Genomic DNA, 24,085 nt, shown 5'->3' with positions numbered 1-24,085 from the left:
GTAAACAGGTGTGGACTTCAGGAAGCCAGTGTGCTGCAGCAGTTAAAACGTTGGACAGATATTGGAGGGACCATTGATTTTGGATTTACGGAAGATGGGATCTCTGATTCAGATAGCCAGTTACCTGTTCGTAGAACTGAAGACCCTTTTCTGACAAATGCAAGCAAGACAGCTTGAAACAAAGCAGCAGTTCTCACAGTTAGGCCTCTCCCAGGAAAGTGCAGGCAGTTGTTAGGCAAGCTGTTCCTTGACCATTGTCAGTGTTCTGACTGGTCAAGATGTAAACCATCTGTTCATGGTCAATGGAAAAACAAGAGGCTGCATATCTCTTACTGTGTGTCAGTGCTGGAAAAAAGTGGGATGATTCTCAGCTGCTCCAAAGGTTATGAAAAGGCCTATCCCTGGAGCACTCTGTGAGCCTCTAAGGACCCTATTCCCCACCCCCAGCCTTTTAAAAAGGAGTTTGCGCCTATCTGACATGTGCCTCAAGGGGTACTGTGGATTACAGTCAATGTTTTTAGACACAGCAGTCTCTTGCAAAGACTGCAGAGCTGCTTTTAGGAGACGTAGAAACCATAACAAAGCTCTGTTAGTGCTTTAACAGTCTGTTCTGCAGTTCCCTGTACTTTTAAAGGACTGTTAACTTTGGGGTTTTTTTTCCTAAATGGGTTCTTGTGCCTTTGGGTACAGCCTGACAGACTGAAATTCAGTAGGTGCAGCCTTTACTAGCCTGTAGAGTAAGTTATGAGAAAACTTTTGCCACTTCTCCATCTGTTGAGATGGAGGACTGTGCCTTCTCCCCCACCTAAGGACAAACGTTAGCGATGCTAGATTAATTATGCTGGCTTGCTTCACTTCAACTCAGGCAGATTTGGTTGGCTTTTTTGAATTAAGGAGCTTGCTCTGGAAGTTTAAAAAGTGGAAAGTTCTCAGCACAGTTTTACAGTGCCAATTCCATTGAACATGAGACACATCTATATCAATATATGTAATTATCAACCTGGCCCCATTGGGGGATATTTAAATCCGCAGATCAGGGCCACACTGACAGGAGGGAATTGCTCTCCAAACTTAGCTGATGTCCCCAGGCTTGCAGAAAAACCTGAAACCTTAAAAAAGGGGATCCAAGTCTTCAAACACAGAGCAGATAACTACTATCTCTAGAGAGCCTCGTTCTCTTCCATCTGTTGCTGAGATAGCCTAGCTAGAGACATGTGGATAGCTATGCAAAGAGAAGCCTCTGACATCTCCACCTACACTAAAGCTATCACTAACATGGCAGTGCTGAAGGCAGGCAAGTGGGAAAGGAGGAAAAGGCCCTATGCCACCTCCCCAGTCACCCAAACCACAGCTGAGGTGGAAGTGCTGGAGACTGGTGGGTGGGGAAAGAGGAGTGGGAGCCTCCACTGTCCTCCATCCATGCCCAAATGCAGAGAAGGGGATGGGCAGGCAGGCCTGCAGGGAAAGAGACAGCTGAGAGGAATTCCCCACTGCATATCTCTTGGTGGGAAGTTGCTGCCTCAGTGGTCCTCCCTCCCACTAGGTCCCCATGTATAAAGTGCTTAAGTGTTCAAGTTCACTGAAGATACTGTGATTTCAACCTGTTGTCCTGGGAACGAGGCTGAATCTAAGGGCCAACGCTTGAGATCTGGCAACCCTACTTACAATCACAGCTTTATGTTCACTGTAAGTATATGGGAGTACAGAAAATATGCAGAATGATGTTCTGGGCACAGCATTCAATTTCGCAAAAAAATCTCAAAGTTACTTTTTTTTGTTTTTTAAAAAAGAAAACTAGTTCTGACACTTATGGCTGCAAAAATATGCTTCCAGGTGTGTGAACAATGTTTGCTGAACTCTGAGACGTTTACTGGCTAGAATAAGATTTCCAGGGTTCAGAGTTCCTTGCCATCAGTGGCCTGGTTAGCTCCTGTCTGCCAAATACTATCTGCCAAAACAGTAAATGTAGCAGATTTTTTTTTTGCAAAATAAGTGAAATTATTCAAATCTGCTCAGTTTGAGCTACTTAAACTCTCTAAATCATTCCAATTTTTCCCACAGAAATTGGATTTTCCAATTTTTTCTTTTTACAAAGCACAAATTGCCCTGGTTTTAGTTATTGGTAATTCAACTATAATCTTGGGAGATGGTTAATTTCTAAGAAACCTTAGCGACAAGTATCTGGAGGCAATTCATCTAATTTGATCCACTGTGGGGGCTGGGATAGCACATGCCTGTTGAGTGCCTTAGGCTGTTGGCTGTTTGCATTCATCTCTGGCTCAGTGCATGTTTTCTGACCACAAAGAAAGCACATATTTTTATTTATATAGGCAAAGTGACACACGCATATATAAACATCCACGTGCTGTACTCAAATCCCAGTGCTATAGCTTTTACAATCTCAAGTGTCATTAACCACTCAAAAGGATGTAGATGGAGGACATGCTCTATAGCAGGCATGAATTCTGTTCCCACTGGCAATTGCTAGAGTAAAAAAAAAAAGAAGCTACAATTAGAAAAGGTGTCATTATGAACAGCCACCTGCTTAAAGTCCCTTGAAAACATTGTGGAACAAGGGAGACATCTGCAAGATGGCCAGGCTGGCTTCTGAGATGACACAGTCTCACCAGAAATGAATTGGTATTGGCTCCAGTCACAGTCGGTTAGTGGCCTAGTGCACTGAAAGATCCAGGGACTCAGACAAATATCACAGATACTCACCTGAGCTGAAACTGGAGTCCAACAACTGCTTTGATTTCTCTTGTTGGTTTAGGGTGATTGTCTTTTGATAGATGAGCATGTATCCTAGTAACATGGCTTCATGTGATGGAAGAAGAAGACCGCAGATTTATAGCCCATCCTTCTCTCTGAATCAGAATCTCAGAGTGGCTTACAAACTCCTTTATCTTCTTCCCCCACAACAGAAACCCTGTGAGGTGAGTGGGGCTGAGAGAGCTCTCACCACTGCCCTTTCAAGGACAACTCTTGCAAGAGCTATGGCTGACCCAAGACTATTCCAGCAGCTGCAAACTTAGGAATTAAATCTGGTTCTCCCAGACAAGAGTCCTTATACTTAACCACTACACCAAACTGGAGAATGCATCCAATATATTTGTGTAGCTTTAGTGCTCAGCTGTCATGCTTCTGGCATCTTGCCAGAAACAAGATGCTTCTGTGTTACACATACACTGCTTAAGGGGGTCTCCCCTGTAACTGACCTATATTCATCTTAAACTCTGTTTGTTCTGGCCTGTACTCTCCCTTGGCACACCCCCTGCCCCTCCCCCCTGAAAAAAACACCTTTCAGATCCAAGGGCAATGTAAAAATAAAATGATCACAACCTGTCCCCCTGAGAATTTCAGTTTTGCAGCTTGTCCTGCTATGATGCTGACAGAATTCACAGTCTAGTTCAAAGGGAGAGAGAAAGAATGAGGAGAAGGAGACAGACAAGAGGAGAGGGAGGTTGGCTAAAGCTATGCCTAAGGCAAAAAAACAACAACACTCAGGTAACGGGAAGGTGCACCCTGACTGAAAAGAAATAGTGAGCAAATAGGAAGGAATGTAGAGCAATGCAAAAATGAAGACAGAGAAAAGAGACTCAGACTGCAGAGAACAGAATGATAAGGAAGCAGGGATATGTGAGGTAATCAGCAAGAAGAGGAAGAGGGATCAAGTCTCCCACAAATGTTTCTTTGAACGAGGCATCAAATGTACAACCTCTTTCTGACAGTAACTGTAAAGCAGTGGTGTTGTTAATGCCAGTGAGGAGAATGCAACACAGCTTGTCCAAGCACACTGATCAGAAAGCATAACCATGAACAAAGATGTTCAACATAATGGAGTAGCTCTATACAATCCACCCATTTCCAGTTGTGTGCCTAATCTGAGCAGACTGCTTTTACCACCAAGGCTCAGGCAATTGTCTATACTCAGAGGACCGCATAATCTGCATTTGTGGGAGCGATTAATCCTTGACACTGTCACCACTATTAATCAATTATTGGTATACATGGGCTGACAACAGACCCATAAAATCAGCATGGATATGCTAGGATGTCTCCATGTGGATCTTAACTAGAATGGGATCCACATTTTCCTGCAATAGTGGGATCCACTAGCTGTAAAAGCAAACCTTCAGCAAACAAAGCCTGAATATTTGGATTTCTTCAGAGAAACAGAATTGCTCTGTCAAAAGATATTTAATAGTTCACTACACACATATACTATACTTGTGGGGGAAAGCTATATGTGCTTACAAAACATAACCTTAGCTGAATGTTAGTAAAACAGGCAGGCAGAGGAGGCATGATTAGGAGCCTTACTAACAGCATCAGCTAAGACATTTTCACCCAGTCAGAAGTCAAATGCCTCTACAGAAAATCAAGATGAGAATAGAATGTTGCATTAGACAGGCAACATATGCTTATCTTAGGTAGTTCATGCAAGCAGGTGCATATTAAAACTAATTGTCTTGAGGACTAAACTTAACTATTAAGAACATCTTAAAACTTATTATTTTTCAGGTACAATATTAGGCAGGGGGAAGAAGTGCCAGCATGGTGTAGTGGGTGGAGTGTTGGACTAGGACCTGGAAAACCCAGGTCCAAATTCCTGCTCTGCCATGGAAGGTTGATGGGTGGACCTCGGGTTAATCACTCTCTCTCAATGGTCTTAACCTATCTCAAGGAATTGTTGCAGGGATAAAGTGGGGACAGGGAGAATGATGTTGTAAGGTGATTTAGGTCCACAATGGGAAGAATAGTGAGATATAAATACATAAAATGGACAGAGACAAGAGAACTGTGATGGACCATCTTATACACAGGTCCTATATAGGACTGCCATACACCAACCCAGAGAAGTTCTCCATACCTTTAATGTTCTGAAAGTTCTCCATACCTTTAATGTTCTCCATAGAGACACAAGCTGCATCTTCCTCCCCCTCTCCAGATATATTGGCACAAATCTCTTATGCTTGCAGCTTTCCAGGTCACTGGATTTATTTGTTTAGGTAGAAGGTTCCAGAGAATGAAAATCAGCTGTACAGAATTCTTGCTCCCCCCACCCCTCCTTGTTCCTTTGTGGATGCAGGAGGAGATGCAGGAAGTGCCTCCCTGGTATTAAGGGACTAGATGAGGCTGAAGTTGGTTCTTAGTTCCCTATGTGGAGTTCCTGATTCCTTGTTATTCAATGTAACCTTCAAAGTAGTCATGTAAACAAAATAAGGAACCAGGAACCGCAGATCTGGAACAGGGAACCTACTTCAGTCTCATAGGCACTATGGTTTTTGAATGTTCAGAGATCTTCTGTGGATTTTTGGAACTAATTTTCATACCGAATTCCTCTTTCCTCCCTATCCAACTGCACAAGATCTTACAAATTGTTTTGAAGTGAGGATCTTTGAAATTCCTGTTCTTCTTACCTTGGCTCTGGTTAACAAACAATACGAGGTCTAAAAAAGAGAAGAAAGGAACAAGGATAAAATATAGAAACTTTATACTGTCAGAACATAACATTATCCTAACCTTTTGCATGTAAGAAACAAAGAACATCTAGAATCCATGACCTGCATTAATCTATTGTTTGTCAATTGAGTTACAACTCTCATTTGTTTCACTGGAAGCAAATATAAAACTAGTAAAGATACAATATCATTGTTTCCAGATTGCATTAATTGCATTTGGCCATGTATATAAGACCTGAGGGGACCGACCTAGCATAACCTTTTAAGTTTAATTGTATTAAAATATGGGCAAAACTACAAGTCTAAAGGGAGGTTTTCAATGTGCTATGAATTCTAGTAACAAGAAATGATTTGGTACACGTGTTGATGAGAAACATAGATCTTCTCATTCTAAACACTAGATCTCCATTTTACCACCTCATTTTTCCCTGACTACTTATATTGTCAATACATCCTCCAAACTCAGCAAAAGAGCTGTTTACTTACTCCACAATGATAGTTACCACTAGTTATACTATGGCCACCTATCCTTCTGTACTGTTAGGGAATCACAGTATGCCAACATTTGTGGCAACGAGCACACAATCTCCTTCTCCTTCATGCATTTCAGGAACCAAACTCCTGCATCCCCTGTAACCTGTCAAAGATGGCATGGTGTCCCCCTGATGACCTGAGGAATCCTTTTACCTACACACCGTAGTGTCTTCTTGCTGCTCACCTCCCTTCACCTTTTCCACAGTTTCTCTTTCCTTCTGACTATACAGTCATTTTCCTCACACATTCACACAATCCTTTTCTCACTCTACTTTCTTCCATCATTCAGTCTAGCCCATTAGCATTAATTTGTGCTTTCCCCATGGCCTTTTTCATCGGCTAGTTTCCTAAATGCAGGACTTTTTCTGAGCAGGAATGCAATTCCAGCTGGCTTGGTGTTAGGGGTGTGGCCTAATATGCAAATGAGTTCCTGCTCCACATCTACAAAAAAGTCTGGTGCAAAACAATGATGGCATCAGGGGTGTGGATTAATATGCAAATGAGTTCCTGCTGAGCTTTTTCTACAAAAAAGCCCTGCCTAAATGTACCCAGGGACACTGTTCAGTCACTCCCTCTCTTCATTCAGATCTTCTAACTCTGCCCAACCTCCTTTAGATGATCTTTGTTTTTTCCCCTTCAACTGTTCTGCCCTTTTACCTCATCCATCTGTGGTCTCTTAAACCACAGCTCTTTCCCTTCTCCCCACACTCTGCTGATTTTGTCTTCTTCACACAGTCCATGTTTCTGCATCTCAAACACTTCCAGGCCCTCACTCACTCTCTCCCATACTGAGAGGAGGCGGCGGCTGTAAAGAATTTGCTGCTGACCGCTGCATTGCTAGGAGGCAAACACATGCCTGGCCTTGTGCAGGCCAGTTTCCGCCTGAGTGCCCCAAGTCACATATCCCCAGCATCATCTCCAGCACTGAGAAAACAGATGGTATAATAAATGAGTGCAGTCTGATAGGGGGATGAAGGGGGTGCCTGCCTAGGAGAACCCCCCACACAAACATGGGAATACTTGAGCTTGCAATACCTGTTATCTGCTCAGCATCCTTCCTAGCACTGGAGAGTAAAAGAACAGCTAAACTCTAAGCCAAGGGTTAAATGGAAGACACAGAAGTGGGAGACAGGGTGAAGAAACTTTCAGGATCGAGCTTAGGATTCAGAAGAATGTGCACAATAGGTGAGAACCACATAGAGGCAGAGTGGAGATTATGTGGTCGGCTTAATAAATGGTCATGGGAACATACACAGTGGCTTGAATTCTTTGCCTTTCCCAGGTCTTGGCTAATGAACCTCACAGCTACAGGCACTTACAAGAAGTGTCACGACGATATACCCCCTTTTGAACTTGGTAGAAGAAGAGAGGTGTGTATAGCTGCCTGCTGCCCAGAAGCCTCTGTTCTGGCTATGTGTTCCACCCAATCTCTTCTGTAAGCCTCTGTCACTTCTGTTTAGACATGTCTCCTATCTGTGAGAACAAGTGAAAGCCACACCACTAGACGGACTTCAGTGACAGAGCTATCGGCAGCAGAAGTAGCAGCAGCTGTGACTCAATCCTTGCCCAAGAGAAACATCCTCAGGCTTTCAAGGAGGAGGAGACCCATGTAGAATGGAAAGAGCTTTGTTTTGAGGCTCGGCTTTTGACACAGACGTGTAATGCTCTCCTACTAAGACCAAGATTAATCTACTACATGGACTGTAAGCACAAGCTTGGCCCTAAATGTTTGCTAAACAGCTTCCTGCTGAGCTTCAGCCACTCTCTGCATCCTCAGCCTTTTAAGTTGTATCTGTGGAGTGAGAAGTGCAAATAATAGTGTCAAGGATAACTCAGTGATGCAATTACCCCACCCCACCTCTGTGTTAGCGTTCCTTCCTTTGCATCCCAACTGGAACTGTCTTCTCTTCCTTCACCTAAGACATTACTGAGCTATGCTGCACATGGATCCAAGGGCCAGACTGCTTCTTGAGAAGGGTGGAAAAGAACTGCAAGAACCATTCACACTGGAATACAGATGCACATGGCGTTTTTTTGGGGGGGGGGGGGGGCGAAAGGCATCAAGTCAGCTGACATGGCAATCCTGTAGGGTTTTCAAGTTAAGAGACAATCAGAGGCAGTTTGCCATTGCCTACCTCTGCATCATGGCCCTGGTACTCTGTGGAGGTCTTCCACCTAAATACTACCCAGGGCCAACCCTATTTAGCTTCCGAGATCTGACAAGATTGGGCTAGTCTGGCCTATCCAGGTCAGGTGCACGTGGCATAACACAGCAGAAACTTGGTATGATTAAGAGTAGTTCACAGAATTGGGATTTCTATATATGATCTTTCTCTGGCTTCATTTGTCCATTACGACTATATACCTGGTGCTCTGCATGTACATATAAGAAGCCATGAAGCCTAAAATAATAAGCAGTCATACACCAAAGCCATCTTCTCAGAATGCTTTATTGCTCTACATTCCTGTTTCACAGCATGGCTTCTAGCTTTGTTCTTTTGTCAGCTGTGTTATTTTATGTCTCTGCCAAATATTATACTGATGGGAATTAATTAGATGGATGATACAGATGTTGTGAGGGTTCAGGATTGTTCTCCTAACGGAACAGTTTACCTTGCTTGAGCCTACAGTTTTCCTTATCACTTGTGAAATTAACCACAGATTTTTTTTTTAAAAAAAGACCACTAAAATACTGTAGAACCCTTACTACTTATGGAATTTTTGTTCCAAAAGCGGCAAATACATGGGGACATCCAGAGTTGTCAGTGGCTCCTGATACTACTGCTTAGCCCAAACATAGTGTGGTCTCTGATACTCCAGTTTTTGCTGATTGGATGAGTTTGATGACCTATTGCCAAAAGCAACTTCCACAGGGAGAAACCTAAAAGCAGACTCTAGAAGGATATTCATTTTGAAAGCCCGTTTTTAGGCTTGGTTCACATCGGCAAGAGGAGGTGGTACTGACTACTGAGGTGGCAGAAAGGATTGCACAATTTCAGATTGCAGATGATGGACTACAGGCTGTTTCGAATGTTTCTTTTTCATCAACCCCCCCCCCCCATAGAAAACTAGCACAGTAGGTTAGAAGGTACTACCATTACCCCCTTTTTCTTTGCTAAGTTGGTTTTCTATTTGCAGGATTTTTTTTTAACACAGGGAAGCATTCCAAAATATGATCTTCCATCAGCAAGCTGAAGTGGTATGGTCCACCGTCTGGTCTCAGCTACTTCATGCCCTGCATGGGTGAACTGGCCACTCTTTCCTAAATATTATCTTTTCATTTATACTTCCTTCAGTTACTTCAGGACTGTTGCAAATGCTACATTTTGCTGATTCAAAAGGCAACTGTAGTGTAGGCTATTAGGAATCTATTTACCTGCAGCAGCCAGCACAAACTAACTAGCAGTAACGTAAAGATGTAGCAACAATCCAGGTATAAATGCCATATATGTGCAGTGGTCTGTGACATGAAAGTCATCCTTGTCTTCCCTGTTGGCCATTTTTTTGGTTAGTAATCACTTGTCACCGTTCCTATTACTAACTCCATGTTGCTCCAGTTCCCACTTATGTGGCTTGAAAGAATCTGATTGAATTGGCCATTTTCTCAACTCTTGCGGCGTACAGTCTATCACATTGCCCCTGTAAATATTGCCAGAGTTTTTTTCAGATAGCAAAAAAAAAGAGACGTTTCAGGCTTCTCTTTGATGAATGGAAAGAAAAAAGACACTGATGCTAGGGAGGAGATATGTAAGGCTATAACAAGAAAAGGACAGCAACTTTTTCCCTTGGGAGGACAGGAGCCTCCCAAGAAGAAGATATTGGATTTATATCGTGCCCTTCACTCCAAAGAGTCTCAGAGCGGCTCACAATCTCCTTTACCTTCCTCCCCCACAACAGACACCCTGTGAGGTGGGTGGGGCTGTGAGGGCTCTCACAAGCAGCTGCCCTTTCAAGGACAACCTCTGCCAGAGCTATGGCTGACCCAAGGCCATGCTAGCAGGTGCAAGTGGAGGAGTGGGGAATCAAACCCCATTCTCCCAGATAAGAGTCTGCACACTTAACCACTACACCAAACTGGCTCTCAACGGCACTGTAGCTGCTACCACTCAACGAGAGTCCAGTGTGGAAGGAAGATGCCTTCACCTCACCAATGTCTGCAACTCTTTGAGAAAAAGATAAGCCTGCGGAAGATCTAATTTAATTTTTAGATTTATATCCCACCCTTTCCCGCAAGTGAGCTCAGGGCGGCTTACAACAAAAGATGTTCGGACTCCTGTGGTGGTGGGGGGAACAACTGCTGTAAGAACATATGACTCAACAGTTCTCCACCCACCTACATGTTGGTGTTTTGGATCACATGAATTACAAGAAAGAATAACACAAGATACCACCTCTACTGAATGAAGAACTGATTCCCATAGATAATAAGATCTCTATAGTGATATCCATGCACTATTTTCACTATCAATATATGGAAGCATTACCTCACTCCGCCTAAGTATACAATGATGAAGAAAAAATAACAAGGGAATTCACAAGGAAAGGTTAGAGTAAGTTGAGATACACTAAGAATGCATATAGAAGAGTCCACCACCAGCAATGGACAGATACAATGTAGAGGGGTTTTATTATTATTATCAGCAGGCTATACTAATGATTCCAAGAGAATTTCAAATGCAGAGGGAAGCAGTGACTCCTTCAGTTGTAAGCAGATTTGTATTTGGGACCAAAGCAAAGTTTTAGTCTGCTAATGTATGTGCAAACATCCAAAGTAAACACGAGCAGCATAAAGAATGGGAATGTAGCTTTTTCCCCCTGCTGTCAGCACCTGTGTCACAATCCTGTTTAATCTCAAGAGACAACTCCTGATTGAGATTTATTAGATGATTCCAACAGCAGCCTTACTAATTCTGCCTTTAATTACATCCTTTTTGGCATTACCCAGATCTGCCCAGCCACAATCCCTCCTTCACTTCTTACCCATTCATTTATAGAAAATGAGTTCATTCATCTCTTTTCAAGTTAAAGGACAGGTACTACTCTAATCGTTTATTCTGTAAAAGGCCCGTTTGAAACAACTGCATGCCAAATCCTTACAAAAAGTTTACTCATAGAAAATTCTTTTATGCAAATCTTGCTAAAATAAATAGGCCTTTGCATGGACATCATCATGCAACTCCAATTTGTTTCAATGGGCAATATACAGAAGTTCTCAGTTACTTGCACTACATACTGCTAGTCAAAGCTATATGGATTTATTAAGATGGTCTGGGTATTGCTTTTATTAGATTTGCTCAATTTCTGCCTTGCTGCCATTTTTTGATGGACTTATTGAAAGTCATAAGCCTTTCCTATTTGGAATGGCATTTTATAAATGGTGTCAAGCTCCATATGTATGTGTGCATTTATCTGAGATTGTATTAATATTGCTGGAGTTGTGTGAATTTTACAATGTTATATTTTTAGACTTACACACAGCATGTTACAACCTGCCCTGAGCCCTTGGATAAGGAAGAATAAAATATCAGAATAAATATGTTATGACAAGTCTTTCCAGTATAATCCCTCAATTTAAAAATAGTGGTGCATTTCGTATCATTCCCCTAAAATAAATTCTTTATATATCACAGCATAATTTCAGAAACCCCATTAATAACCACTGCATAATTAATTACTAAAAAAAAAAAGGAAAAGACTATTTAGCAAAAACAGTTTTTTAGCCGGGAAGTTCTTTAACCAAATATGGGGCCCTAAACACCATGTTATGCAAAGCCACAAAAGGTGGCTGTTTCTTGACCCCACATCCCCAACTTAAATGATTTGGGCACCAGTAGAGGGCAGTGCATTCTCAAATTAGATCAGTATAGAGGAGAAAAAGGCCCTTGGCAGCCAGATAGCTTCCAATGGCCAAAAGAAAAAAGAGCCAAAACAAAATAAGCACTACATTTGGAGGAGTCCATGTTAGTAGTAATGCTGCAGAGCTCCAAGATATGAAACCTCACCCACTGGCTTCTGCCTTAAGAGGAAAAAAACACTCATAGCTGCATTTTACAGTGCCGTGGTTCTTTTGCACATCTTTGGTATTAGACACAGTATTTACACCCAATGGTTAAATTCTACCAGCTGTACACAGACAGTGGTATGCCGTCTGTCACCTCTTTTGATTTGTTCTGGGAAATTCCTCTCAAGAGTTGACAAAGACACACTTTCACAATATCTGAGCAGTGCAATTATGGGAAAAAATCCTACCGAACTACCAAATCACACAAAAAAAACCCAGACCAGAAATAATAAGCACAAATAATCATCAGATAAAATGTCTTTCTGTGGTTTATTTTTGGCTTTGTCAGAATTACTGAAATGAGATGAGTCGTTTGATAGTTAAACATTTGATTATTTCTAGACTCAAAGAAAGGAAGTAATTTGAGCAGGCTATACTCAGTAGACTCACACAAGCGAGTGAAAGATTTCCACCTTCTCTTTGTATAATTGGTGGAAGGAATTTGCCACAATGTGAAAGGGTGCTTCATAATTTTCCATCTCTTTCTGTAAAGAAAGCAAAGAAATTAAAAAATGATGGGGAATGGGGCTGCTACTTGATCACACATCTGCTACTGGTAATGAGCTAAATAGTACAAGACAATACTCCAGGACCTCTTTATCCTGAAAGTGAAGAGAATTCATCACCCACATCCAATTATGTAACTCACAACTGATATCTCGCAGTAGTCTAGGCCATTGGTCTCTGCCCACTCTTGCGCCTGTTTGTGCTCCACAACTCGCCTATCAATCAAATCCGTCTTATTGCCCACTAACACACCTAAGAGAGAAAAGAAACTGAATTATTAATAACCCCCACTACAAAACCTAAAGAATGAACAGGTAGAGACTGGAAAGTGGATTGTTTGACAAGGTAGTGGAGAAAAAGATCATAACTGGATTGCTTAGTATATGCACTTCCCATTTTTTCAGATACTGATAGAATGAACTAAGGAAAGCTACTGCACTGCCTGGAATTAAGATGTGGCTGCCAGCCATAACTCATCAGAAAGAGATCTAGGCATAAAATAGACAAGTTTAGAATGATACATCCTCCTACCTGGGATTTGTATTCCAGAAGTCTGGGCTCTCAGCTTCTCTAGCCACTTGGCACAGTTATTAAAAGACTGCTCATTGGTGACATCATATACAATGCACATAGTATTGGGCTGTTCCCACTGAACAAAAGAAAAAAAATGTCAGTCCTAATGAAACTGACAGACCCAACAGTCACTATTTATTTACTTCATTTATAACCTGGCCTTTCTTTCTAATGACGAACCAAAGCAGCCACTTTGGTGTAGTGGTTAAGTGTGATTCCCCACTCCTTTACATGCACCTGCTGGGTGTTCTTGGGTCAGTCAACAAGTTCCCTCAGAGCTGTTCTCTCAAGAGCAGTTCTCTGAGAACTCTCTCAGGCCCACCTACCTCACAGGGTGTCTGTTGTGAGGAGAGAAAAGGAAGGAGATTGTAAGCCACTCTGGGACTCCAAGTGAAGGGCGGGGTATAAATCCAATCTCCTCCTCTTCTTCTCCCATCTTTCTCCCCTTCTCCATTTTATCCTCACCACAATCCTGTGAGATAGGTTAGGCTGAGTGCATGCCTGGCCCAAGATCACCCAGGAGGTTCCATGGCAGAATGGGGATTCAAACCTAGCTCTCTCAGACCTTGGTCCGACTCTCTAGCCACTACACCAAACCAGCTCAAGACCCATGATGGAGAGGGGAACCCTCATTTAGATGTACACAAAGCATTACAACACTCTCCCACAACCCATCCCCTATGTCCCTGATACTCAAAAGGAATTATGAATTTCTCAGTCCCAGCTACCCTCTGACCCTCCAAATCACCCAAGAATAAAAGGATGATAGAGAACGTATTGCATAGCAGTACTATGACATACTATAAAAACTGCAGTATAAATTGAGACTGTAAAAAAAACACAGCAGATGGCTAAAAATACTCAACAGGAAGGCAGAGAAAAAGAACACCTTACTTTCTTTTTGGTACAGCCAACACTGAGGTTCTCATAACCCACACTCAAGAAATAGCAGAGAAATTACCTCAGAGTTTTACAATGAGATTAACTAGCCAACCATATAAGATTCATAGCAATTTTGCAGAAGCCAAGGATATATTAGGGTAATAGGGGAGTCTCTTTAAGGCCTCTGCACTCTTTATGGCCTCTGTACATTTTCATTTGTTTTGCAAAGAAATAGTGGAATGTTCAGGGCCAAGGTCGACTGACTTCAATTTTGCAGTCTACATGCTAAAAAATCCCAAGTTAAAAAAAAGCAAAACCCTTGAAATCCACCAGCGTGTTTGAAATTTGAAGGACCGGAATAAATAAGAGTCTCTACAGTTAAGACATAAGTAATCTGTGTTGTTATACAGAATACACACTCTTGCTTAAGAATGTAAAAATTGCCTGCAGCAGCAGACTTAGGTCTATCTAGTCCAACTCTCTCTCTCTCGGCTTGGCTTCGCGAACGAAGATTTAAGAAGGGTGCAATAGTCCACGTCTGCTGCAGGCTCGCTGGTGGCTGACAAGACCAATGCGGGACAGGCAGGTCCGGCCACAGTGGCTGCAGGGAAAAGTCTGATTTAGGGTTGGTGCTGTAGCAGTAATTCCCAGCAACCAACAAGCCCCAGGTTTTCTGCTGGTCTGTGACCCCATTTTGCCCACTCTTATTTTAGGGGACTGGCTCCCACCCCCATACATCCTTTCTCAGCTTTTCCAATGCTGCTCCAGGTGCTGGGCAGAAATGCTAGCCTTTCCCCATGAAAATACTTAATGGTAACATCAGTTTAAGTGAATACATTTTTCTTTTGCTTTGATTTGAGCTCTAAAGTTAAAAAAGTAGCAGTAGTGAAAAAGGCAGTCAAAAACTGTTATTCTGTGTTCTTGCCCAAGCTTTAATCAGGATGCAGGGGTTAGGTTTGCTTCACAGCTTCTCTGCTGAATGATGGCTTTTATGTTGTACTTGCCAATTTATCTAGCATCTCAGAAAACAGTTCCTTGCCTGCTGAGTCAAAGATGAAAAGTTCCTGAAAGCAGAAGGAAAAGTAATATAAAGCTACAGAATCTTCTACACTGAAGTAAAGTAGTAAATTTCTCCAGCCAATGCAGAGGTGGCAGAAAAAGCCTCCCTCCCCCAAAAGCTACTAAAGTAGTGGCCTGTAAGACACATACCAAGCTGCCTCTAAGTCACAACTCCAGCCTGTCTAGCTCAGTATTATCTACTCTAAACTGGCAGTGGTTCCCCAGGGTTTCAGGCAGAGAAAAATATTTTCAGACTCTTGCTACCTGAAATCCTTTAACTGAAGTTGCTGGGGATTGAACCAGAGACCTTCTGCATGTAACCTATATGCACTACTCTAAACCATGATTCTTCAAAGGCACAGTGATTGTCGGATATGAACCCATGTGTTCAGAACGGATTCTGAACAATGACTTAGCAGTGTATGTGATCTAGAGAGCAATTGCAGGCATAAAATTTACTACTTTGTAAACATTGAAGGCACACCCCATGATCTGAGGTAGACCTATGCGCCATTCTCTCCCTATCTCTCATCTCCTCCACGGCAATAACCAACTCATTAGTGACTAGCCACAGGGTAACAGCACCAATGATCTGCACAGGGGCAAAGTCTTCCTAGGTTGGCTATGCAGCCCATAGGCTTTGATGCGTATACCATTAGATACAGTTTCTGCTCCCACAATCATCAGCTCCTTCCATATGAAAACTAGCCATTGGAATGCCAACGGGTAATACTTATACTTTCCATATGTTTGCTTTACAGGAAAAAATCAGCTCCATGATAGAGAGGAAGAGACTGGCAATTAAGATTGCAAAAATGGCAAGCGGTGAGTGTGGGGGGGGGGAGTTAAACCTCTTCCCTTCATGTGCTGGATCAGATCTAGGGCTTCCACAGCTGCTATTTAGTTTTAAAAAAACACAGTAAGATTAGTTGTACATCCTTCTTTGTCCCTAAATGAGCATAAAGCTTTTGGGAATGCATCAGATGTTTCATTTTCCCACATTGTCAACACCAAGGTTTCACATATAATTTAATGCACCCTCATCTAACTGAATGAGGTCTACTCCCGCAAAGTCAATGGGAAAAAAATCTCTTCAAGATTGTTTGTTTTAAAACCCTCTGTTTAAATCACAGCTGAGCTTACCACACTATCACTGGTTTCTGGGACAGGTACTGTCTTCACCAGCAGTTCCACTCCTGTTGTCTGTCAGCCCAAATAGGGAAAACATGTCAGCAAGATTCAGAGAAAGTCACTTTATTTTCATACTATGCTAGCCTGAGGCCAACAGAGCCCTTTCAGGTCTTTTAAATCACCCTTATAACACCTCCAAATGACAAATTTTCTTCTGTCATAAAAACTCTCAAAATCTGAAAACTGGATGTCAGGGACTAGCCCTGGAAAAAAAAAACCTTGGCTGGGAAATAAAAAAAAGACTTGGTTCACAGAAAGTGTGATCTATTCATTAGAGTAGGCTCAAGATATTTTAGGCTCTGGCTGACATGCTTATTTGGCTGACAATCCTCTTCAATAAGCACCTTTCCTCTATTAGAAGAACTGCAGATTTATACCCCACCCTTCTCTCTGAATCAGAGACTCAGAGCGGCTTATAATCTCCCATATCTTCTCCCCTGACAACAGACACCCTGTGAGGTGGGTGGGGCTGAGAGGACTCTCACAGCAGCTGCCCTTTCAAGGACAACCTCTGCCAGAGCTATGGCTAACCCAAGTCCATTCCAGCAGGTGCGAGTGGAGGAGAGGGAATCAAACCCGGTTCTCCCAGATAAGAGTCCACACACTTAACCACTACACCAAACATGCCTCTTTCTCCTAACCCCCCCCCCCAAAAAAAAAAAATATTACCAATCAGGCTTTTGCATATGTTGCCTTACATCAGCAATTGAAGTGGGGGGGAGACAATTCTGGTCTTCCTGAACACACACATAAATCATTGTCCAGGTAGGTGTGCAAACTGGCCTAGCTAAAGATACATTCAGGTGGATAACCATGTTGGTCTGAAGTAGCAGAACAAAGTTTGAGTCCAGTGCCACTTTTAAGACCAACAAAGCTTTATTTAAGGACGGTCGGGGACAAAGGGTGGCGATTGGGGGAAAACTGTCCCAGAGGCATCCACTTAATTGTGGGGTGCCACAGGGGGCAGTCCTCTCCCCAATGTTGTTTAACATCTACATGTGTCCCCTTGCCCAGATTGCCCGGAGGTATGGGCTGGGTTGTCATCAATATGCTGATGACACCAGCTCTATCTACTGATGGATGGCCGGCCTGGCTGTGTCCCAGAAAATTTGGACCTGGTGTTACAGGCTGCGGCAGGATGGCTCAGGCTGAGCAGGCTGAAGTTGAATCCAGCGAAGACAGAGGACCTTTGCTTGAGTTGTGGCAGTCTGGGAGGAGAAATCCCCCTACCAATTTTTGACAGGGCACCATTGGTAATGGCGCACAAGGTCAAGAGCTTGGGGGAGCTACTGGAACCTTCTCTGTCAATGGAGGCCCAGAGAGCAGCCACTGCCAAATCCGCTTTTTTTATCTTAGGCGGGCGAGGCAGTTGGCTCCCTTTCTGGAGTATGACGATCTGGCAACAGTGATCCATGCAACGGTCACCTCAAGGTTGGACTACTGTAATGCCCTCTACATGGGGCTGCCCTTGTGCCGAACCCGGAAACTACAGCTGGTGCAGAACGCGGCAGCCAGGCTGTTATTAGGGCTCCCTAAGCGGGAGCACATACAGCCGAAGCTGCGGGAGCTGCACTGGCTGCCAATTGTGTACCGAATCCATTACAAGGTGCTGGTCATTACCTTTAAAGCCCTATATGACCGAGGACCTGTCTAACTGAGGGACCATCTCGCCCCATATGTACCCTAGAGGGTGCTGAGATCAGGTTCACAAAATCTACTGATAATCCCCAGGCTGAAGGAGGCCAAACTGAAAACCACAAGGGAAAGGGCCTTCTCAATCATGGCTCCCCACTGGTGGAATCAATTACCAGAGGAGGTGCAGGCCTTGCGGAGTCTTGCCCAGTTCCGCAGGGCCTGCAAGACTACCCTCTTTCAGCTGGCTTTTTCTTAATGCAGATTCAGCTGTACCGTTATTATGATAAAATCTGTATATGAGTAAGATCGGAAATTTTGAAAATGTAGCACCGAGTATGATCATATGAAATTGTTGGTTTTAATTAGATAGTTTTAAGAGAATTTTAAGGAAATTGTATAATGTTGTAGATTATTGTTTTATTATGTAATCTTTGTATTTTATATTATGTTGTGAGCCGCCCTGAGCCTGCTTCGGCAGGGAGGGCGGGGTATAAATTAAATGTTATTATTATTATTAAGGAATAAGTTTCCATGTGCAAGCATACTTCCTGAAGAAGTGTGCTTGTACACAAAAGCTTATACCTTGAATACAAATTTGTTGGTCTTAAAAGTACCACTGGACTCAAACTTTGTTCTGGCCTAGATGAAGACAACTGCTTGTAACCATTCAGATTAGTTTCTCTGAAATAACTCCAAGATACCTGGCACTGCTTATCCAGTCCCATGGGAAGAATGTTATACATACTTTTGTATTGATAAAGTTCCCTCTGGTCAATTCCCTGGTTACTGAAGGCTCACCAATGCTCAAAGCTCACCAATGTGTAGTTTTTCTGGAAATGAGCCCCATCATTGCAGAACATCTGGACCAAGGCACTCTTTCCCACTGCTGGATCACCTGTATTACAACAGAAAAAAAAACCTTTGCTATAATTTGACTATACTACTTTTGCCTTCCATTACAATAACAAAGACCTCCAATATCAAACTAGCAACCTCACTCTCCACAACTAACACCGGCCTCATTAAAACCTACCTAACCACCCCCATACTACTTTTAATCACCTGCCTAATTACACCCTTCCTAGTTGCTATATCTAATAATAAACTTAGGGTTGCCAGGTCCAACTCAGGAAATATCTGGGGACTTTGGGTGTGGAGCTGGAGGTCTTTCCCATTCCTAAAAATAAACAAATAAAAATACAGCAGTACAGTTCCCCTGAATACAGTCCTCATTTCCTCCTCTTTTTTGCATTCAAATGGTTCCGCAGCAACTGCACTTCCATTAAAATGAAAGTGACCACACACACTCACAAAGCACCCAAAATAAACAGTTTGCATACCCACATTTTTGTGATTTCTCTGTGGCAATGGTATAGATAGGTTTACTCACCGGAGTTGCTGAATGTAACAATCTGCTGTATTTCAACCAACTTACAGAGAGGGAAAGAGTCTAGGGGGTGAAGTTTTCCTCTATCTCATGCTCAGGTTCTGGTTAACTCTTTACTATTCCTTTTATTACAGCTTCTAAAAGGAATGCAAAACAAACAGAGAGACTGGGCTCTCTGGCTTCCTCTTTCTCTCACACACACATATGGTTCTTCCTGCTCACCCCCCCCCTGCAGCTTCAGTCTCACTGAGATTTAAAGGCACATACACACCTTCCAAAACAGAAGCAGCTGCAAGCTTCTGAACCTGCCTGAGATCTAAAGTCACATTGTGGCTGTTAGGGCAGAGCTTCCTGCAGGGTTGGCAGTGGGGAGAAGCCTGCAAAACCAGGGGATCCCCCACCCAGACTTGGGGAATAGCAAGCCTAAGTAAACTAGCTAGCCCCTGAACAGAGAATGAAAGCCACACAGCGGCCCATCTACAGACAAGGTAAGTGCCTACTTAGGGAACATTCCAGATATGCAGAAAAAACATAATTTTATAAACTAACATGATTCCTCATGGATCCACAGCCTCTTTCTATATCCAGTATAGAAAGAGGAGCTGCCTCCACTTATGATGACAAAAGCATTAAACTGGGCCACCCACAGACAAGATAGTGTCTCCCTTAGCATGGGGGATTCCCTAGGCATACAGGAAAACAAGACTATAAAAATTCAACAAAGGGGAGATGTTGGAATAAAAACCTTAAAACTGGCATGATAAGGATTAAACAGGCTCCAGGGACAAGATTGCTGAGAACAGCTGTATGTCAGTTAAAGGGAAAAGGAGTGAGGCAGAACAAATCAGTCTGTTCAAACCCTTAAAGAAATGGAAACTTTCAATGACATCCACATGGTTTTCCCCTTCCATGATTCTTTACAGGCCCCCAACTGCTTTCTTCCAATTAATTCACTGGTTTTCATATAGTTTAAAACAGACTGAAAGACTCCCTCAATAAAATGTACAGTCCACTTCATGCAGGTTTAGGAACACTTAACTGTACTGACAGAACATACAACATAGAAACATGTTCTTATATTTAATAGTGTTAGGAACTGGTAGTTTGAGGACTTGCCCTATGATTACACGAACTTAGATAGTTTGAGAACAAGACTTAGAGACTGGTGTACAAGTTATTTAACCTGTTCTTTATATTGAAACAAGCCATTCTTCATTCTTTCTCTGTGATCTCAGAAAAATTACAATTACCCAAGTTCTGCATGAGACCAGGATGCATGCAGTCCTCAAATTTTTGCAGTGCTGGTTCCTACTGACAGGTCTAACTCATATTGGTCAAAACTTTGTTTTGATAGAAGATACAAACCAAGATTTGGGCACCCCACAAAACCGACTTGAGTGCTTCTAATACTCAGTGTTTAAATAGCTGCAAACAATTCTGTAGGTCTTTAACGTCTTTAACTATTTTATATCCTACTATTTATCCATTCTTTTGCTTCTTCCAATTTGCCCAATGTTTTATTTTTTCCAGGCAACATTTAGTATAGCTTTGGAGATGTGATCTGCTGTTCATAATTGAAAAAAAGATTTAAGACAACAGATCCAGGGTGCTAAAACAAAAACAGTTCAGTGGCAATTAAACAATCACATCATCTTTCTGAACCTAACACTTCATGGTCTGGAAAAATATTTCAAACATCTAGGCATCATAAGCAATGCTCCCTCTAAGACCGTGGAGTCTTGTGGACTGTGAAGTCTTGTGAGCAAAAATTCTACTTTGTGAGCTGCTCACATTAAAGTTGTGAACTACTGCATCAATTCGTTTGCTCTGGGGCCATTTTTCCTGAGCTAAGACAAAAATGTATGAGCTGGAAGCTAAAAAACTGTGAGCTAGCTCACACTAACTCACACTGATCGTAAGAATCATTTTAAGGAACTAACAAGATTTTAGGCATCAACATTTTCCAAGCTGGGTGAAGGGAATTCTGTATCAGCACCAAAGGCCCAAATTAGACAATTACATCTTCCCATTTTGTCCAGTGAGGATTCCTGCTATTCATCCATGCAAACAGGGAAAAATATGAGAAAAATCTTCCACGTGCAATTTCAAAATATGGAATGGATATGAGAACTCTACCCTCATCAGGACTGGTGTACCTTGAGAAGATGAGCTCATACTCTCTCACTAGGAAGAAAATAACCTGAACATTTTTTACTACCCCTGCATTTCAGAAGCAAAATCATTAATTGTGTATATTTTCAATAACCATGAAAATCAAATGGATTGGTTTAATATTGATTATTCTTATGCTGTTCTTTTGGTTTTTACTTTATGAGCTGTCCTACCTGTAGAAATAAAGTTTTTCCCTCTTTTTAAAAATGTTCCGATGTGGAATAGATTCTAGAGAAACATTCTATACTTTTGTCATGTGTTAAAACCACAACACTGGTCTTCCCTTGGAGCTTTCTGTTCTGTTCTATTATATTTCTATTCTGTTCTATTCTTTCTCATATCTAAAAAATAATCTACCAAACTTCACTTATAGACAAATAGCTAGCAATAACTTTGAATCTGTTGACTTATTAAATACAGCAGTTCAAATCCTTAGCAGTATTCTGGCATCTGGCCCACCTAACCCAAAACAAGAATCTCGGCCCTTAAATTCCTGTAAGTATCCCCAACCAATGCCTACTTTTCCTCTCATTTTCATTTATTTTAAAATAATTAAATGCCTGACTTTCTCCTGACCAACTCAGACCCATGATTTTACCAAAGATCTTTGCCTTTAAACATAGGGGTCAATCTGATAAGGAAACCCCTAGATAAGGTAATAATTTTTTACCCCTAGAGTTAACTTATTTTTTTTTAAAAACACATGCCATCTTCCCATCCAAAGGACCTCAAGGCTACTGAAAATGACAACAGCACTGAAACAAAACTAAAAATTAGAATGGCAAAAGCAGCATCTGGGATGAGAAGTTTAAATCTGGAAATGGAAGGTCAAATCTGACTCAGGACATCAGAATAACTGGAATGCAGACCGATAGAATTTTCTTGCTTCTTGCGTGGGTGCTTGAAAGACTGCCGCTATCTGATGCATACATATTCTCACTTTCACAGATCATAAAATTAACTGGTGGAGTATGCTTATACAACCCAATTCTAATCATGTTCTTTTAGAAGTAATTCTCACCACATGCAACAGGAATGACCAACCGACAAGTATGCTTGCAGACTGAATCCTTACGACTACCAGCTATTTATGAGGAACGCAGGTTCTCTTACCCCAGTTCAACTCCCTGACATGTCTTGGCCCTAAACTGATACAATCTAAGGATGCTGCCAAGGCGGCCAGGAACTCACCTGCCACGATGCACTTGGCAGCCAGCTTCACCATGGTCTGCACTGACCTTCAGGATAAATGAGGACTGGGATGGGGGAAGCTGACGGGAGGGAAAACAGCAACTGGTCTGTGTATTAAATTGAAACCTTAGCTAAAGGAGAAGGACGTTATACAGAGATTTGAGAATGGTCCCAAACAAGGGAGGACGAAGAGGGGGTGCAGTTGGACAGGAGTTCCTAATGGGAGAAAAGTATGTATGTCTCCGGAGGGACTACAAGGTACTTTTAGGAAAGAAAGGCACACAGACCTGGGCTATCGTAGTGACAAGGCCCACAAAAGTAGCCCCCAAGCCCGCTCGCTCTCACATAAGGCTGCCCTAGCAACAGGACTCTAAGCATCTTTCTCTTCCCCCTCCCCCGTTGACACCCATTCTTGGGGGGGGTGGAGTCCAAATCTTAAGAAGCGATTGGTGAAAATGGACACCTACCTCGGTTCCCATTGGTTCCTGCTTCCCTTTTTTCGAGGCCGTAATTATTTGGCCACAGTTCATTGGTTGCAGCATATGCCTATCGCGGGATCGCTTGCCAGCGATTGACCGGATTTGCTACAAATCTAATCCGATTTGTTCGCGACCTCCGTCGAAATAGCGTCTCTATGATGTCATTGAAAGCTACCATTTTGCATGGGTGAAAATCATCTTCTTTTACCTGGTTACTGATGATGACTAGAGATCCTATTTTATGATTGGTGAAACTTAAGTGGGCTGTACCACGTAGACTGAATTATCTTTGTGTATATGTATATATTCGAAAAGAATAATCTAGGAAGAGTTTGCCTAACGTATAATAATCTACAACAGCCCGCGATGTTTTTTGTAGGCGGCTCTGTGAGGGGCAAAAAAGGTGGAAGTTAATTTTTGCGGGAAATTGTTCCCCTCCCAGAGTAGTGCACTTTCTCACGCCGTTATGTAGCTTCCATGTACCTTCTTACGTCTGTGGTGGATGCCCGCGAGGTTGAGTTTTTGCGCTTGCGCAAAGTAGGGCGCAACTCTTTCTCCGGCTGCTGCTCTCTCCCGGTAGCGGCAAAGGGCCACACATACTCAGTGGCTTGCGTGGTTCGAGGTTTCCTAACCAGGCACTTGTCCTGCTATTTGTCCTTCCTTTCTTTGTAAAAAACATGACCCAGATACTTTGGAGCAGAGGAAAGGGAATGGTAGAGTCCTTTGACTGATCCGTTTGTCTGTCTATCTTGGATTTACATGTCACTGGCTCAACCATCAGGTTCATGGGACAATGAACATAAATGTAATAAAATACAGTCAAACCTCAAATATAGAAACGCAAAAAAAAAAGCCTAAAAAAATAGTTTTTTAAAATGCAGTATCATGACGCGGGGTGGGGGTGGGGGGATACCACAAGAAAAAGGGCTGGTTTCCCTGTGCAAAATTC

General features: G+C 42.4%; 1 protein-coding gene across 3 annotated transcripts; it reads right to left on the bottom strand.

The window, feature by feature from the left end:
• Positions 1 to 1,930: 1,930 nt before the first annotated feature.
• IFT27 (intraflagellar transport 27) lies at positions 1,931 to 23,075 on the bottom strand. 3 transcript variants are annotated; one of them, XR_009555752.1, is made up of 10 exons: positions 22,658 to 23,028; positions 18,723 to 18,802; positions 16,225 to 16,284; positions 15,027 to 15,086; positions 13,099 to 13,216; positions 12,710 to 12,819; positions 12,451 to 12,545; positions 5,424 to 5,453; positions 3,343 to 3,405; positions 2,290 to 2,484 (listed from the first exon to the last, which is right to left on the bottom strand). XR_009555752.1 is itself a non-coding variant. In XM_060245517.1 (9 exons), exons 1-8 carry the CDS (start codon positions 22,689 to 22,691, stop codon positions 5,435 to 5,437), a joined length of 576 nt encoding a protein of 191 aa, XP_060101500.1. In that variant the 5' UTR covers positions 22,692 to 23,028; the 3' UTR covers positions 1,931 to 1,948; positions 5,424 to 5,434. The 3 variants fall into 3 exon arrangements, 2 of the variants coding, with proteins under 2 accessions (XP_060101500.1, XP_060101499.1); XM_060245517.1 differs by lacking the exons at positions 2,290 to 2,484; positions 3,343 to 3,405 and adding an exon at positions 1,931 to 1,948; XM_060245516.1 differs by lacking the exon at positions 3,343 to 3,405 and having other exon boundaries at positions 22,658 to 23,075.
• Between the last annotated feature and the right edge of the window lie 1,010 nt (positions 23,076 to 24,085).

The sequence above is a fragment of the Heteronotia binoei genome, chromosome 8, assembly GCF_032191835.1.
Source record: "Heteronotia binoei isolate CCM8104 ecotype False Entrance Well chromosome 8, APGP_CSIRO_Hbin_v1, whole genome shotgun sequence".
Lineage (NCBI taxonomy): Eukaryota > Metazoa > Chordata > Lepidosauria > Squamata > Gekkonidae > Heteronotia > Heteronotia binoei.
This window is presented reverse-complemented; position numbering and strand designations above follow the sequence as displayed.